This window comes from Abrus precatorius, unplaced genomic scaffold (assembly GCF_003935025.1).
Source record: "Abrus precatorius isolate BTA unplaced genomic scaffold, Abrus_2018 Scaffold11, whole genome shotgun sequence".
NCBI lineage: Eukaryota > Viridiplantae > Streptophyta > Magnoliopsida > Fabales > Fabaceae > Abrus > Abrus precatorius.
The window spans coordinates 23,014,369-23,029,678 of record NW_020874303.1 but is presented as its reverse complement, the minus strand read 5'-3'; the positions used below and the strand labels follow the sequence as shown (position 1 = coordinate 23,029,678).

Below are 15,310 nucleotides of genomic sequence, written 5' to 3'. Positions count from 1 at the left end.
TTTTTTCCAATTTACATTAAAAGAGACCAGTTTATGAATATTTGTATTACATGTGCCATAATATCTCATGACACAAAAGACACTTAAAAATCATGAAGTAGGGTGTGGGGGGGAACACTCATGGGACCTTTGTATCCCACTTGACACTTCACTTCAGTAAAACGTTTTTTAAATTTATACTGTGTCACATCACTCTTCCGATTCGTCAAACTAGGTATTTTCCCAGTTCTTAGATCCAGAAACCTATCAATGAATCTACCCAGAATTTTTATGAACCTTTTAAGGATTGAAATTGCACTGCTCCAAAGGACAGTGACACACACAGACCTTGAAAACGGGAACCACGGTAGCAGATCAAACAAGTGTCTTCTTTGTTTCCTTGAGATAAAGGATGAAAACGTTTCATCAGAATAGCATTTGAGGAACTGAATTTACTATCATTAGTTGTACATGCTTAGCTTTCATTATTCATTGGGACTGAACAACAATATGAGTATTTTCTCTATTAGTAAGCTAGAATAAGAATATACATGCTCTACGTTGTTAATTAAAACATAAGAGTATAGGGATAAACTGAGGTGTGTTCTTAATTAATTGAATTTGGTGTATTTTCTAAATTCTGATTCCTCCTTGTGTTGATGTCATAACTTTGTGTTCAACTCTAACATGACTGAACAAACTCTACATTAAATAAGAATGAAAAAGTTTACTGTTATATAAATAAAAATATCTACAACTTATGTAGTATATTATAGTCTGTATCATTTATGATTTGTTTTGGATGAGAAGAAAAATAAAGAGAAATGAAAAAATGAAATAGAAATGATGTAAATAAAAAAGAAATAGAGTAGAAATTATTTTTAAAAAAAAGTTACTTACTTCTGCTTGTTTAGATGAGTGAAAATGAGAATAAAAAAAATAAAATTATATAAAAATATTTTAAAAAATATATTTAACTTAAAAAAAGTTGAAATTTTTATTGTATTGATATAAAATTATTAATTTTTTATATATTTTTCTATAAAATATTAATTTAAATAATTAAATAAAAAAATTGCAACTGCATTTCACGCTTAACAAGACTGGAAATGGTATTGTGTGTTTCTCACAGAAATTAGCATATTTCAACCTTAAATTTTAGTTAAACCAAACCTCGAAAATGTTAAAACTCCTTCCATTTAAACTCTTACTATTTCAATCCCCTTCATTTTCATTTACACAAAACGTAGCGTTAGAATCTATTTGTACTGCAGATGAAATGACATTTATGCATTTAATAAGGCATTTTTTCTTAAGATCTGTTTGGTAGTTTAAAGGGAGCAGAAATAAAAAGGTCTGAAAGATAAGACAGGAGAGAAAAAAAGGAGAAGAGAAAGAGTTTTTCCAGAACTAAATTTGAGACAGAAAGTAAATAAAATCTGAAAGTTTAACATTCATCATAAACCCCATACTGCTAAGCAAGAGCATCAATGAGAATCAGTTATGTTAAACAATTACATGGGTATGTTAAATAATTAACTGATATATATTACAATATTTATACTATTTGTCCTCACTGTTATATATAAAATAAATACATATAAACACATATATTGTAAACAAATATATAACACTAGAATTTTATTTACCTAAATAATTTTGTTATATTATTATAAAAGTATAATATTATAATTTGATATTTTATATTTTATTTGAAGTATTTTTAAAATATTATAAAAAATTATATTATTTAGATAAATAAAAATAAGCTATTAAAAAGTAAAAATCTACTAGCAAAAAAAAATCTGTCTATTTGAATAAATAAAAAAAGTAAATTATATAAAAATATTTTAATAGTAATAATAATTTAATAAAAAATTAAAATAATTTTCTTAATATTTTAAAATTTTATTTAATATTAAGGTAAACTAAATTAAGAAAATAAAAATTAAAGTCCCCTTCATCTTCCAAGATCACACCTAGACGGGAGAGGAGAGAGAAAAAAAGACCTACCTCCCCATTTTCCATTCTTTGGTTAAAGAACTGAAGTTACGAATAAGTAAAATTAAAAATTTTACATAAAATCAATCATCTTATTTTATTTATACAAAACATCTCATCTAAACAAAATATAAATGAAAAATTTTCAAAATATGAAGAGCTATTTAATTTTTAAAAATATGATATACTTTTTTTATTAAATTTATTTTTAATTATAAAACAATCACACTATTTTATTTTTAAAAATTTACACAAAATATTAAAATAATAAAAATTTAATAATATGATATAAAGTGAAATAGTATAAAAAAAGCAATTTTTAAAGCATTGGGCACATGTGATTGATGTTGTGTTTCAAGGTCTCTATGTAACAAACAATTAATAAATCCTTTACCCTTTCTGGTCCTACCCTCAAAAACACCATTAGCAATGGTGCAAGTGTTGTCAAAAGAATCTGAAATGCTGGGTAGTGAATCCTCTTGTGTTGAATGTTTTATAGTTGGATTTAGGTACACTAAATTAATAATTGAATTTAGGCTTTATTTGATAAAGTTAGATTAAACTAAAACTGTTTGACTTTTCAAAGAGTTTGCCAAATCCCAGCACCAGCCAATGAAATGAGTTCAGTTGGGAGAAATTTATTCTGTACATTGACTAAAAAGTAGTAATTACTAATGAATGACTCATGCATTTATGATTTTAACACAGTTTTCTATTGAAGCATGAAATAAGAAGAAAGCTCATTCTAAATTTCCTACTATTATCAGGTTCTTGATGTGAAACCTCTTAGGCTCCAACCATATAGGTAAACAAGCTGAACGAATGTCATCTCATAACCTGGGAGCAATTCTTGGGGTATCCCACTCTGTCACAACATGGTCACGAGTTATCTCCTTAAGTGAACGGCAACCACTTAGTGCCATAGTCAGTTCAAACTCATCACGAAGCATCTGAAGTACTTTTCTTACACCAGCCTCACCATCAGCAGCCAAAGAGAACACCACAGGTCTTCCAATCTGAAATTTGAGATGAAAGGTAAATATAAAAATAGCAGGAACACCTGTTAACCATGACCCTGATTAGATTATTTAACATTTTCTGAAGCCTCTGATCTTTTGGTCAAATTGGCCAAGCTGGTCTTCATATAAGATGTTCAACCCATCAAAAGAAAGAATGATATTGTTAACCTTAACCCTTCAAGGCTAAATTTAAGCATCCAAAAGTAGTCAATTTTTATTATATATATATATATTGTACTTTTATATCTCTAACTATTAAATACTTCATTTTCCAATAAAAAATTAGTACTTTGGATGCTTAAATTTCCCCCTAAAAGCCACAGTTAATAAAATAAAAACGAAAAGCAAAATCCTAAGTTTCCTTGGCATTTGTGGTAAATTCATATTTGAGGAAACTTCTAATATCAGGATCATATGCTTCTCTGTGGAACTTGGGAATTACATCTCAGTGATGCATGTATGCTTCAGTAAGGCAAACCAGCACAGTGTAGCGCTCAACAGTTTAATTTGATAGGATGGGGATCAAACTTTCATATACTTACAAATACACCAGCTGCTCCAAGAGCCAGTGCTTTAAAAACATCTGTCCCTCGGCGAACTCCACCATCCAGAAAAACAGGAACTTTTCCTGCTGCAGCCTTCACAACCTATTTAAAGGCAAGCGCAACCAAAGCCTCATAAAAGTAAATAAAACAAATATTTCTTCAATGTTTTGTATTTTCTTTCTGGGGGATAAAACATCCATGCAATGTTGAGATACGAGAAAATATGACCATAAAAAAAAGTTCCTCAACATAACTAAGGGATGAAGAAAGATGGAAAATCAGTAGCAACAATATTCCAGCATGTTAATAAATTGAAAGAGGACATCACATAATAGGACCCAAAAATGAAAAAAAAAAAAAAAACCTGCAATAATTACGATTAAGTAAACAAGGCAATGAAAAAGAATCCAGGAAAGATTCAAATATAACAGCTTTGAAGTTTTAATACATAATGCTTGATTAACTAGAAGATTTAATGCAAAATGCCTGATTAACTAAAATTACACAGACAATTAGCAGGACTTAGTTCCACTACCAAGAAAGATAGCACTAGAAGTAGTTCAACCCTGTTTCAATTAATGTGAGAAATTTCGAGAAACGATTAGGATGTAGTACCTCTTCCAAAGCCATAATAGTTGCTGGGACATAGTCGAGTTGGCGAGCTCCATGATTGGAAACAATGATTCCAGCAACTCCAGCTTGTATGGCGATCCTTGCTACATTATTAGCACAAGATGTGGGATTACATTCATGACAGAGAAAACAATCCTAACAGATAAATAGACAGGGGAGAAACAGAATGTATCTGTCTGATGGGCTTACTATCTTCAGCAGTAAGTACACCCTTCACTAAAATTGGCAATGAAGTGATTGTTTTAAGCCATTTGACATCCTGTAAGAAGGTTACTACAGTATTACTTCCATATTCGATGTCATAGATTAGGAAATTTATATATATAAAAGATCTAAAATCACCTTCCAGTTGAGTGATCGATCCATTTGCCCAGCAACATAAGAGGCAAGACCAGAGTCATTAGTCTGCAAGGTGATCCCAAACAGTAAATAGCAACAACATCAACAACAATAGGATGACCAATAATGGGAAAAACAACCTGATTTCAAAATTTCATACTAATAAATTAGTCACTAACCTTGTCCAACTTTCCAAGATCCAATCCTTCAAAATTCTTCAATATGAGGTGCGGTGGCAATGTAAACCTGTACAATACCCCATCAAACAAGCCAGTAGTTATATACTTTAAAGTAGAAGATTTATCAATTTGACCTTGATGACCCGTGTCAAGTTTTGTAAAAGGACTATTCCCATTGAAATTTCCAAACAGTTGCCAACCTGTTTTTAATGTCAGCCTCTCTACGACCAAGAACTGGAGTGTCCACGGTAAGAGCAATTGCCTTGAAACCAGCTCTTTCAGCTCTTCTCACAAGCTGAGTAACCACGTTTCTGTCTTTAAGCACCTAAAAGAAGAAAAGAACATCAACATATTAGGTATTAACACAAGGTTGTTGAGAATTTTGGATAAATTTATTAGTGCTTGCTTAACTCAAGCAAGGAGAATACTATTTCTTTATTAAAAGGAAGTATGAAGGAAATTATAGTGAAAGGAAAAGAGTGATTTGTGAAACTGTTATGGTTATTTCTGGTAAGAATAATTGGAAACAAAATGCTAGCAATTCCATCACATTAGAGCAGCAGTGAAAGTGCAAACAAAAAAGTTATATACCGGCAATTCATATCTCAAAATATCAAAAGTGAATTCTTGTCTCATACTAAGTTGCATGGATATGTTTGGTTGACAGGGAAATGATATTGTATTCAAGGGGGAGACTTGTAAAACACATCACAGAACATGAAATCATGAAAAGAAGAATTAGGGACAATATACTCATATACCCACATAAAGTTGGAAAAAACGAATGCCGGGTCCTGTTGAAGCAACCTCCTCAACACTAGAAGTAGCCCATGAGGACAGTGTCTGTAAAAAAAATATGAAAATTAATTTTCGGGAAAGGAAATAAGTACAACAAATGCATGCAAGGAAGTAGGTCTATGCCATTTAATATTAGAGTCGAATAAATAAGAGAACTACAAGGAAAAATATAGTTGTTGTTTGGAAATAAAACTAGAGGACGAATATGGTGACAACTAAACCATGATTGTGCCAGCTGCTGATGCTGCTCTAGCAGTAGCGTATTCTCCTGCAAAAAAGTTGTATATTTTGTTTTAGTTTACACTTTTTTTCACAATGGCGGTAAAAAAAAAAAATTTTAAATTAAGAATCCGGGACTTATGCGTTGACAAAAACTGCCAAGTTTAAGTTTAATATTAAAGAATTTTATAATTTGTAGCATATTCTTTAAATAACAAACAAAATAGTCAGATGATGTCAAGAATGAAGCACTGTTATGATGCTTTATGTTTCTTTTATTTCCACTTTGTACAAAAGCGAAATTCATTTATAGAGAAGAGAAATACCAAGAGAGCAGGATAAGATATCCTCCACAAAAAGGACAGTGAAAGATAAAATTACAATAAAACCAACGAAACCGAGCACAAAATTAAGATTGCACAATGAGAAACTGTGGTGTTCACATTGATATTATGCTTCATATTCAGCAATCGCAAATATTTAGCATGCAGAAACTTTACCAGTTTCAGCATATAAATACTTCGTACTCTTTATATCAAGAAACACAAGATAAATTCTCGTTAAATTAAATGCAATGAAGCTACATATTATAGCATTCTAAAATCATTCCACCTTGAGGTATGGGAATCTATAGTTCTGTGATTTTTGGCTCTAAGAGAGTACGGTATTTATATACACAACAATAACAAAATAGTGGATGTGATGGCAATATCTTAATGTAACACCGACCAATAAGTTTGATCACATACCTTCAGGGTGAGCCATCTTTTGCATGGCTGTAGGAGCAATCATGATAGGCATTGATATTTTGAAGCCCAATACAGTTGTAGTCAAGTCTATCTTGCTTACATCAACAAGAATACGTGGTCGGAACCTGTTTGAAGTAAACCAAATAGATATTGAGAGTAGAGCTTCAGAAAAAAAAATGCAAGGTAATAGAGGAAATTGAAAGAAATTAAAGGAAGCATAAGTTGCAATCTCATAGCAGTTAAAGGAAAGGTGAACATAGATGTTGAATGAAAAGGAATCATCTAGAGGGCCAGAAACAGATAAAAGAAGGACGGGTTCTCAAGAAAAGTAGATTACAGAATCCTTGAGAATGCATTTCGGTTCTCTTTCAAAGTCCATTGATCCTCTGCCCCTGATGCATAGTAGTCATAAATCATCTTTGGCAATTTTTCCTTCGCAATTGCCTCATACTCAGTAACATTAGTTATCTTATCCATCTTCACAATATTTAGTTATGATGTCCACAGGATCTGCTGAAAGCGAGTCTAAAATATAGTGATTAAATAACATGAATTCATATCAAATGCATTCCAATCCAAAGATAATATGCAGCATCAATAAATGCATGTATGATGTATGAATGTATCACTGACTCATTCCAAAACACTAAGAAACATGCTAGTTAGAATCCTGTCAATGTACAATCTAGGACAACATCAATTCGATCTCATTTCCCATTACTATATCCCCTTTCTCCCTCCTTCTTGCAAGGCCTATTACGAGTTTCCCTAAACCAAAAGAGAGAGAGAGAGAGAGGGATACTGGACTTCTTATGGAAAAGAGTTATCATTCCATGCTAATAAACGATTCATCAGTCCCCACCACATGAAAGCAAGAACTTCTGAACTTTTCATGTCATAACCCCACTTTCTGGGATCATTTTACTTTATGTGAAATTGATGAGTAATTCCACAAACAGGTTCAGTTCTTATCTACCCACTGAAATTCTGAAAAGTGAGCTGGGACCAGATTCTGAAGAAACCCGTGATGAAAAGCAAACCAGGAGATTAAAGGTCCAGACTTTATAAACGTTTAAACCTTAAACAGTACCCAGAACGTTAAATTGCAATATTAGGCGCAAAAATGAAGAAACCGTAATTAAGACCACAAAACAAAGTTAATCTTATTCATCCTAATTAATTAGCATAATGAAAAATAATGATCCTTTATATTATATACAGCTGCAAATAACATGGAATTAAAATCATTTACCAAGAAGAATGAAAATAACACAAATATAAGATGAAGGGGAAAACCTTTGATTTATGATGCTGAGGTAAGGAATGAGATGAAGCTAAGGAGTGAGAGAATCTGACGAGAAAAAGTGAAAGAAATCTCAAAGTATATAGTAGCGCCAAAGAAACATAGGAGGGAAATAATAAGGGTATTGCATGTAGTGACAAAGAAACGAGTACGCTATCATCGCATCAAACATCAATTATATGAAGAGTGAGACAAGCACTATTGGACTGGCTTTGCAAGGTGATCAACGAGACAAAACTGCTCCATGGAACTGTGTGCAATCGCACTGTTGACCACGAGCACATTTGTCTGTTTTTCATTGGTTATGCATTCCTACGAATGTTATTGACAAGTATCTATCTGGTTAGATACGATGTATGTTCTGCACAAATTATAATGCTTTTCTTATTTATTAAAGACATTTTTTTCAAAATGTTAAAAGATTATTTTTAAGCTTTAATATATTTTTTACTTTAAATTTCAATTTTTTTAAGCCAATACTTAAGATTTGTACTGACTGCTAAATAATAATATAATTAATAAAGATATAGGAAATGAGATTGAAATAGATACATTATATAAATATAGCAATCAAAATTATAAAATAAAAATGTATGAAAATATAAAAATGAATATATTTCAGTCATTTTTTTAACATATATTCAATGAATTTTTAAGATTATATTATTTGAATAAAAACCCTGAGCAAAAGTTCCTTACTTTCTATGGAAGAATAAGGAGTTCATGGTTGGCAAGATTAATTAAGGCAAAAATAATTGTCAAATTTGGTGACTGGGAAATTTCTTAAAAATGTGTTGAATTTTACGTTCAGAAGTTTCAAGAATTCATAGGTTAGCATTGGCAGCTGAAATTCTTTTGTAAATGTGTTGGACTTAGGTTGGAGGATTAACATACTACTATTGAGTATAACGTGTATTGCAAAATTTTTAAATTTATTAAAATTGGATATAAATTTAAAAATTTATATTAAATTGGAGAATATATTTGGAATAATTAAGGTTAAATTAAAAATTGTGCCCTTATATTTGTCCGTACATAAAAAAACTTACATGTTTTAATATATCTAAGTAGGAAATTTTAGAAGTGGGTCTTTATTATTTGTGAAAATGATAATAGAAATAAATTTTACCAATTTTTTTAACGTTTTATCCTATATGACATCATGCCATTTCAGCAAATACAGTGAATAATTCAAGAAAATTTAATATCATTGTAACTTTAATAAATGTCAAAAATTGATTTATAAATGTTATTTCAGATAAAATAAAATATATATTTTTATATAAAGCCTAAAATAAGAAAAAAAGTATATAGAGACTAGCCTTGCTTAATTTTTGTTCACAATTTTCAAAACTTGATTTTAAAATTATTTTAAAATTTTGTTTAACATCAATTTTTGAAAATAAAATGAATGAAAAGCTTGTTTGGCATGACAACATTTTGGATTTTAAAAATGGGTGAATTTTTTGTCCATCAATATAAATGTTCTCCGTGTATTTTATTATAAAATTATTATCCACCGCAAATTTTAATGAAAATATATGACAAAACAGCTTTTAGATGTTTCTGCTTTGTATATTTTATAACTGGCGTTTTAAGGATGGTTTTTAAAACAACCGGAAGAAAACAAAAAATAATAGTGTTTTTAAAATTACTTTTTTTTCAGTTTTCTGAACTATAAAATTGTTTATTAACTTTTTATAATAAAGTAATTTTAATGTATGATATATTTACATCATTTAATATATCTTGTAATATAGTTAATTTTAAAAAATAATTTATTTTAATTTTAAAAAAGCTTTTGACAATAATAACGAAGACACGTATTATCAATAAAATGTTTAAAACTAATAACATAAGCAGTTTTTTAAAACAGATATTAGATAAAGTTAGAAAATGTAATTAATAATAATATATTTTTATATTTAAAAGGGTTTACAAAATCAAGACAAATAAATAGAACCTAATCAACAAAAGAGAGAATCAATTCCAAGTAAAGGGATAAAAAAAAAGAACCTTATTTATCAAGCAAAAACTATCAAGAGCGTCATGTGCCATTTAAGCAAGACAATCAATATTAGCTTCTCTAAAACTATACTATCAGTTCTACGCTTCTTTAATCGACAATTAATATAACTAAATGAATTGCTCATATAAGGTGAATCTACATTTTTTTTGTCTCAATATTTAGGAAGGGTTTCTTATATTTTATGTTTTAGGGATACAATAAAACAAGTGAAGAAGCAACACTGAAGTAGTGGAATCAAAGCAATGAAGTAACATAGGACCAATGAGCTTCAAGTAATATATAGTAGTTTAGTGGAGCAATAACAAATAGATGAAAATTTTGGTTCTTCAAGTGTCACAGAAATGAGTTGAATGGGGTACCCATGATTAGTGTTGGTGTTGTAACGAGCTTCATCCAAAGATCCACAGCACTCACTCATCTTCTTCAACTCCACACTCTCTTCATCAAAACCTCCTTCAATCACCACCCTTTTCTCATATCTCAATTCCTCTTATCAGCATCATCCATTTCCCTCCCTTTCGCCACTTCCTTCTTCCACTCTCTCCCCATTCTCCCACCCATCTTCGCATGGAACACTCTCATCAGAGCCTTCGCTCACACCCCAACCCCTCTCCATTCCCTTTCCCTCTTCCGCCGCCTCCATTCTTCTCCACTTTACCCCGACAACTTCACCTTCACCTTCGCTCTCATGGCCTCCGCTCGCTCTTCCTCCATTGCCCATGGTGGGACCCTCCATTCTCTTATTTTCAAGATGGGTTTTCCCTCTGATCGCTATATCGGCAACACCCTTTTGAAGATGTATGTTGATTGCGGTGCTTTTCTGTTTGCACGAAACGTGTTCGATGAAATGCCTGTTAGAGACGTTGTGTCTTGGAGCTCCATGATTGTGGCTTCTGTTGCCTCCAATTCCCCTTTGGATGCTTTAGGTGTGTTTCGAGAGATGAATGTGGTTAATGAAAAGCCGAACTCGGTCACTTTGCTGAGTTTGCTTTCTGCTTGTACTCAAATGCTCAATGTCAATGCTGGCGGGTCCATTCATTGCTACATTACAAGGAATTGGGTTGAAATGGGTGTTGCATTGGGCACGGCTTTATTTGAGATGTATGGTAAGTGTGGGAAGATTGACCAGGCCCTTTTGGTTTTCAATTCAATGCATGAGAAGAACTTGCAATCCTGCACTATCATGATCTCTGTGCTTGCTGATCATGGGCGTTGGAAGGATTGTACTTGTCTGTTTATCCAAATGGAGGCTATGGGGTTGCAGCTAGATAGTATGTCTTTTACTGTGATCCTCTCAGCGTGCAGCCACATGGGACTTGTTTACGAGGGCAAGAAGTATTTTGATCGGATGGTGAGATTGTATGATATAGAGCCAACTGTTGAGCATTATGGTTGCATGGTTGACTTGCTAGGAAGAGCTGGATTGATTCAAGAAGCTTATGATATCATCCAGAACATGCCCATGGAGCCCAATGATATCATAATGAGGAGTTTTCTGAGTTCTTGCAGAAATCATGGGTGGATTCCAAGTTTGGAATATAATCTGCTGTCTAAACCGAACTCTGAATTGGGGCCAAATTATGTTCTTGCTGCTAATATTTTTTCCATCCGTGATTCCTGGAAGGATGCCAATGACTTGAGGTTAGCCATGAAAGAAAAGGGGTTGAAGAAAATTCCTGGTTTTAGTTGGGTGGAGGTGCCAAATTGATGTCTAATATATCTTGAAAAGAAGCTCTACTAGAGAGTATCCTTCTACATTCTTCCTATATTCAGTGAATTATTGATTGCAAATAGATGCATAATATTAGGAGTTAGGAGTGAGCAGGAATTGTAAATATAGGTGAATATAACTCAGTTTTCAATCTTACAAGTAAATTTTGTTCTGGTTTCAGTAAAAATTTTTGCATGAATGGCATATTCAGAAGAGTAACTTTCTTTGACGGGTGCAAAAATATGTAAAGCCACAAAGGGGAATCACAGCGCTCTACTGTAGCGACGAGTCAGAGTAAATAAAAACAAAAGAAAGAATAAATTTTAATTTTTGCATTTAAGAATCAAATTTTCTTTTCTTTTTTATTTTCATTTAACCAAACAAATAAATACAATTAACCATGTTTTATTTTTTTTTTCTTTCCAATTTTTCACGATATGGCCTTAGATATAAAGCATCAGCACTTCCTTCCTTGTTCCAAATCCCAATATTTACCTTAGGATCAGATTTAACTTTTCGTCAAAAGTGGGTTTCTTTTAGGGATTCAGATCATCTCTCTCATTGTAGTGAGGACTGGACTATCCAGTTATTTTATATTATTTTTCATCTTTTAAATCATGTTTTTTTTGCTTTAAAAATAAACTGAATAGTCAATTCCTGCCACAAAAAAAGAGGATCTAAATCTTTCTTTCAAGGTATCTATCGAAGTTTCTTTGCAAGTATGCATTATGTTATTGTTGTCAATTTGAAATAACACGTTGATTATTCGGAGGATCAAGTAATAGGCTGTGTCCCAAATTGGTTTCTTTTAATATTTGCTTGCGTTATTCTCTTCATACATTTCATAATTCAATTGGTTCTTGCTTGTTTGTCGCACATGCCATTAAGTCATTCATTTTTAGATCAAAATCCAAGAGAGTTGTGTTTGTAATTGCCTGACAAGGTTTCTCCATTTTTAACACATGGAATTCCGTATGAAATTTGAATTCAAATATAATCTTATTTATCGTATTTGATATACGTAGTATTATTGTAATTTTAATTGAGTTTAAATTTATAACAATAAAAATTATAAAACAATTAACTTATGTTTTCTTCGATTCTTTTATAAAAAATAAAAGATAATTTTTATCTTAATTATTAAAAAACATATATTACTAAAATTATTTAATATTTTATTTTATTATAAAATTTGTCTCAACGAAATGCTCATCCTTTTAATATGAATTTTTCAAAATAAAATACGAAGTTGTAATTAATAATTAATTGTCTTTAATTTTAATAAATTAATCATTTATTTTTTGTATATATATATATATATATAATATTATAGTTATGTAATTTCAAATATTAAAATTAAAATTAAATTTATTTCTCATTATTTAGCGGTACTGCTTGGGTCAGTGCGTGTACTGTACGCATACAATAATTCATCCGCATGAGACAGGTTTTTACGGTTTCTTGGTTAAGAATATCTTCATTAATATTTTTTTAAAATAAAAAGGTACTTTTAATTAAAATAACATTATAAAAAACTGTAATATAAAAACAATGACTAATCTAAAACTTTTAAAAGTTATAACTATTTTTTTAATAAAAATTATCCAAAAGCTCCCAAGTGATGGTGAAGCCCTGAAACTCCCACTTCCGATGAGAATTGGTAAATGGTCCAAATTCACAGAGTAATATTAATGACATTCACAACTTCACATGCAAAAGAGCAAATGCATTGACCATTTTATACTCCCAATATATCAAAACGTGATAAAAAGCAAACAACCACCAAAGTTCTCAGATTCTCCTGTTTTTTTTAACCTTATAGTAATCATTTCTAAACTAACTACACACTTTTTTTTAGTTGTTGAAGTTTGGTTTGTAAATAATTTAAGAATTTTCTTAATTTCAGTCTTTCAGAGCTGAATTTAAATATTCTCAAATAAATTTTTTTATAAAAAAAATACATAATTATTATATTAAAATTATAAAAACACAATAAATATTTTTTTAAATAAAATTTTATTATTATTAACTGCATATTTTTTACTCTAGTTTAACAAAATTCATAATTTAATGATGTTATTATCTCTTTATTTTATTAATCTTAACTTTTAAAAATTAAGTTTAAATATTTAAAACGGTAAGTTTTTGTTAAAAATATTTATTACACTTTATATTTTTAGTATAATAAACATTTTTTAATAAAAATATTATTCTTCATTACTTACATTGAATTCTAAAGTTAAATTAACCGAATCAATTATTTATTTTTCTCTATTTAAATGTGAACATTCCTTAAAATATCTGTCAAATAATTGGTTTTTTAGAAGCTCAAAAATAGAAAAAAGAAAAAGAAAACAGTTGGATGTTTCTATTGATGTCACAAACCAAGATACATAAAATCCATTGAAATGCACTGAAAATAAAAACAAATGGACAGCTGGCTTTGTACCTGAGCAAACACTCTCTACAGTGAGTACTGAGTTCACTCCCACACCACACAGCACAAAGACAAAGTGAAGCACTTTGGAACACTCAAACTTGCTTCTTCAGTGTTTCTTCCCACTCCATGGCCTCTTCAGGAACCAGATCAGCTTCAGGTTTCAGCTTCTCAGAGCATTGGCTCATAATGGCAGCCACTGCTCTCATTTGTGGATTTGTGGGTTACATAGTGTATGACGCCATCATGGCCACTGCATCTGAGTTACTGCAACGTTTGCTGGTAATATCTCCATTGCTCTTAATCATCATTGTTCACTGGCTTTCCACTGGTACCCAGTTAAGCTTTCCCATGCCAGGATCTGAGCCTGGTGCTATCCACAGAGCTGGTGGTTCTCCTTGGGGTGTTGCCTTTGTTCTTCTCCTCCTTTTCTTTCTCATTTCCTACCAACCTTCCCTTCATCATCTTGTTTCCTAGCATGTGGCTATAATATTTTCACTTTTCAGCTATCAAAATGAAGTGCATGTTACTTGGTAGGGGTAGGGTGCTTTTAATTTTGGACTTCATATGGATGGGTACATTATTATTAGGATCATTAGCTCATGATGAAGGTGTTTCTAAGTTAACTTGCAACAGTGTAACGTGTATTCTCCGTCAGTGTGAAATGGGGTCTTAAATTAAATTTGGGTATGTTTTGCTGTAAACTTGTAATTTCTCTTTCCCTTGTAGCTAAATTTTGTGGTCGTGTTAAGTTTCCATCTTTGCTCACCAACAATAAGTTTATTGGAAAAATTCAATAAATAGAAATTTTTAATAGAATTTATGATAAAGATGTAACGATAATATCAATTATTATACTTTCTAATAAAGTTTTATTTTGACAAATGTAGTAATTAATTAAAGAATCAAAGTTCAAAAAATATCAAGATAATTTTTTTATAATTTTAACTAAAATTTTTAATTAATAAATTTTAGTTAATAAGGCTCGTTCTCTTTTTATTTTTGAATTTTTAATTGTTATCCTTAAAATAATGATTAATATAAAGTATAACGATATTGTAGACAATGATTATTTCTTTAAGTTTTTTTAAAATTATTCTCAATTTACTAATTTAAGGCTTGATCAAAATTAGTTTTTGGTCATATTTTTATTTAATAATTATGTGGATAATTAATTAAATGAAATAAATAATAAAAATATTTTAGATAAAGTATAGTAATTTTTTCATTAATTAATATTTTTCAACTTCTGTACATCAACCTTACAACTATTAAAAGAAATAATTTTAGGAGAAAATAGTAAATTCTAACGAGTATTTATGACAAAGGTCCTAGAGACATGCCAGGCTTCACCTTTGGAAGGACCCTC

General features: G+C 30.6%; 3 protein-coding genes across 3 annotated transcripts; 2 read left to right on the top strand and 1 right to left on the bottom strand.

Moving 5' to 3' along the window:
• Nucleotides 1-2,671: 2,671 nt before the first annotated feature.
• On the bottom strand, nucleotides 2,672-8,024 carry LOC113856109 ((S)-2-hydroxy-acid oxidase GLO1-like). The gene is made up of 12 exons (XM_027487785.1): nucleotides 7,757-8,024; nucleotides 6,799-6,980; nucleotides 6,462-6,586; nucleotides 5,715-5,761; nucleotides 5,461-5,538; nucleotides 4,896-5,020; nucleotides 4,696-4,762; nucleotides 4,520-4,582; nucleotides 4,367-4,436; nucleotides 4,160-4,260; nucleotides 3,542-3,646; nucleotides 2,672-2,996 (listed from the first exon to the last, which is right to left on the bottom strand). Exons 2-12 carry the CDS (start codon nucleotides 6,936-6,938, stop codon nucleotides 2,811-2,813), a joined length of 1,107 nt encoding a protein of 368 aa, XP_027343586.1. The 5' UTR covers nucleotides 6,939-6,980; nucleotides 7,757-8,024; the 3' UTR covers nucleotides 2,672-2,810.
• A 2,520-nt stretch (nucleotides 8,025-10,544) lies between these two features.
• On the top strand, nucleotides 10,545-11,501 carry LOC113855853 (pentatricopeptide repeat-containing protein At4g21065-like). The gene has a single exon (XM_027487482.1). It carries the CDS (start codon nucleotides 10,545-10,547, stop codon nucleotides 11,499-11,501), a length of 957 nt encoding a protein of 318 aa, XP_027343283.1.
• Nucleotides 11,502-14,070: 2,569 nt separating this feature from the next.
• Nucleotides 14,071-14,418, top strand: LOC113856110. Its single transcript, XM_027487786.1, has one exon. It carries the CDS (start codon nucleotides 14,071-14,073, stop codon nucleotides 14,416-14,418), a length of 348 nt encoding a protein of 115 aa, XP_027343587.1.
• The last annotated feature ends 892 nt before the right edge of the window (nucleotides 14,419-15,310 follow it).